The sequence below is a fragment of the Orbicella faveolata genome, unplaced genomic scaffold (assembly GCF_042242905.1).
Source record: "Orbicella faveolata isolate gen_17 unplaced genomic scaffold, um_ofav_v1 contig_1, whole genome shotgun sequence".
Lineage (NCBI taxonomy): Eukaryota > Metazoa > Cnidaria > Anthozoa > Scleractinia > Merulinidae > Orbicella > Orbicella faveolata.
The window spans coordinates 10,829,993-10,832,500 of record NW_028301536.1 but is presented as its reverse complement, the minus strand read 5'-3'; the positions used below and the strand labels follow the sequence as shown (position 1 = coordinate 10,832,500).

Here is a 2,508-nt window from a genome sequence, read left to right as displayed (position 1 = left end):
TGGTTAGGTCTGTGCGAGAAGTAGCGGAGCAGAAGGTTGAAGGAAAAACCATGAAAACAGCGGCAGCCATCGCCGGTAACTCAGGAACTATTGGTAGAAAAGAAGATCGAGTAGTAACGTCTGTGCGAGAAGTAGCGGAGCAGAAACGTGGCGAACCTGCTAACCCGCCGCGAAGACGAGTCGACGTCCAACACCACGTTAAAGAGATCAATCCCTCGTTAGTCGTGCGGACAGAAAAATTTCTTGGATCAGGAACATTTGGAAACTGTTATCTCGCTTATTACCGAGATCTGCTTGTGGCTGTAAAAGAGTTCAAGTCTGTGAAAAAGTGGAGCACTAACGACCTCAAAAAAGAAGTACGCCAGGAAGCGAGAATGATCAGCTACCTCGGAGATCACAGTGGCGTGCCTTTGCTATTTGGTGTGATAACTAAGAGCGAGCCGCTTCGGCTTATTACAAAGTTTCATGGCCGAAAACATAGAAGCCTGACCTTGTCCAGTGCCACTAGAAAAAAAAATTATCTGGACAAACCTGGTTGGCTCGGTGTGTTAACAAAAATCATCGAAGCGCTCATGCACATACATTCGTGCGGTATCCTGCACAACGATTTGAAAGCGAACAACGTCCTGCTCGAGGAACGAGAGAGCGGGTCAGTAAACCCGGTAATTATAGATTTTGGTAAAGCACGCTTTGCGTCTGATACAAAGCCTGCGGTGGCTGTAACAATTTCCAAAAGAGAGGAGTACCAGAAGCGCTACCCTCATATTGCGCCCGAAATCGTGTATGGAACTGGGATGCAAAGCTATAAATCAGACACATTTTCATTTGGAAGAATCGCCCTTGCTGTACTGGATTTGCTACCCACAGCAACTGCTCGATCAATTAAGATGGCCAAATCGGCTTTAAACGATGATCCTGAACAGCGTCCCTCGTTAAAGGAACTGCTTAGCGTCCTTTAAAGATTTGTCAATTGAAGTAAAGAAACTCAGTCGTTCTCAAATAGTTAAACAGGCCAGTATGAAGTAATTTTGTAAATATGTCTTATAGTGCCCTCGTTAGTTCACGTTTTCCTTTTTAGATGAAGAACCTCATATTGAAAATGTTATCGCTGGAATAGTGATATTTACGGATTATCTGTGTTTCTCTTCAAAAACTGTGCTTTCAGTTTAGTGTTGTGAATAGAGAATCATCACGTTACTATTAAGTTTTTTCGATGAGCAATGAAAGTACTGTTTCCGGTTATTTAGAATTCGACTTATAAAGGTATATATTCTTTTTTATCAGAGAGCGACATGCTTTTAATACCACTAGTTGTATATGTCTCCGAGGAACAGCGGCATTAACTAATTATTAAAAGTGTTTTTAGAGAGTCAATAATACGTGGTTTATGAGAGTTTTATCCAGTGACACCAACGCCGGGAAGACAAACGTGACCAAATTTCTCCTCGCAACATACAGTTACAGCCACGCGTGTTGATGTCTGGAAACCATTTGTTTTCATGTCATGAGATACTTAATGAAATTGGTTCGTGTTTCTTTCGGCATGCATTTGACCGCCGATAAGTGCGAAAAAAGTAATTACTGGAAATTCCTAGGGGACACCAAGAGCGTAGTAAACGTGTTAAATACGGTGTTCTCTGTCAGTTAATGATAAGCCATGGAGGAGAATTTCTCCTTCTTAGCCTAATTTGCATATTTTTTTTCGGAGGGCAAAGCTCGTCATGCGGATGGCGCGTAAGCCAATTCATTGACAAAGTTGCGTAAACAAACCCACTTGTAAGCCAATTTAGCGCAAGAAAAAAAAATAAACATGTTATTTGCCGGCTTAGGGTCGGTCCGTATAGTGAAAAACTGTGACCTCGGGCTTGAAAATCCTGCCCTCGGCCTGCGGCCCCGGGCAGCATTTTCAAGACCTCGGTCACAGTTTTTCACCATACGGACCTCCCAGCCGGCCAACAACATATATGTATTAGCTGTGAAGTAAACTGAAACACAAGGCAATTATGATGGACTGTTCGAGGTATACGGTCCGTTATACTGATATTACTATGTCGTCTTATGTTTTTAAGTTGGCAAAACACAAAAAAAACTGAACTCAGTGAATAATCAAGATCATTAGCAGTTTGGTTATCTGTAACCCGCTTCATAAACGTGGTTAGTTTTGTTCTTTGTTTGAGTCCCTTTACAATTGAAAACCTTATCTATTACATTATATTTTTTTATGGGAAGATTTTTTACTTGGTAAAGTATTCCTGCTACAGTTCGCGACTTGAGAAGCGGAGTAGTAACACTGATCAAATGCAGTATATTTTGCCCAATATTATAATATAGCCGTCGCTTTGATGGACTGGAATTTTGTACAGATAAAGTTTCTTTCTTCACACTCACACCCAGGAGATGATAAAAAAAAAAACAAACAAACACAAAAATAAACAAAAAAATAAAATAGATAACACAAAGGCTGTCTTAACACCTTAATACCAACACCTGACAGAAAGCAGCTGAGCT

At 41.0% G+C, this 2,508-nt stretch overlaps 1 protein-coding gene across 2 annotated transcripts in view; it reads left to right on the top strand.

Moving 5' to 3' along the window:
- The window catches only part of LOC149118059 (uncharacterized), a 4,212-nt gene extending 3,114 nt beyond the window's left edge, over positions 1–1,098 (top strand). For both annotated transcript variants that reach the window (XM_089288765.1, XM_089288760.1), the window contains one exon: positions 1–1,098. This exon is cut by the window's left edge and continues 180 nt beyond it. In XM_089288765.1, coding sequence (XP_089144891.1) covers positions 1–959 — 959 coding nt within the window. In that variant the 3' untranslated portion in view covers positions 960–1,098.
- Positions 1,099–2,508: the final 1,410 nt, after the last annotated feature.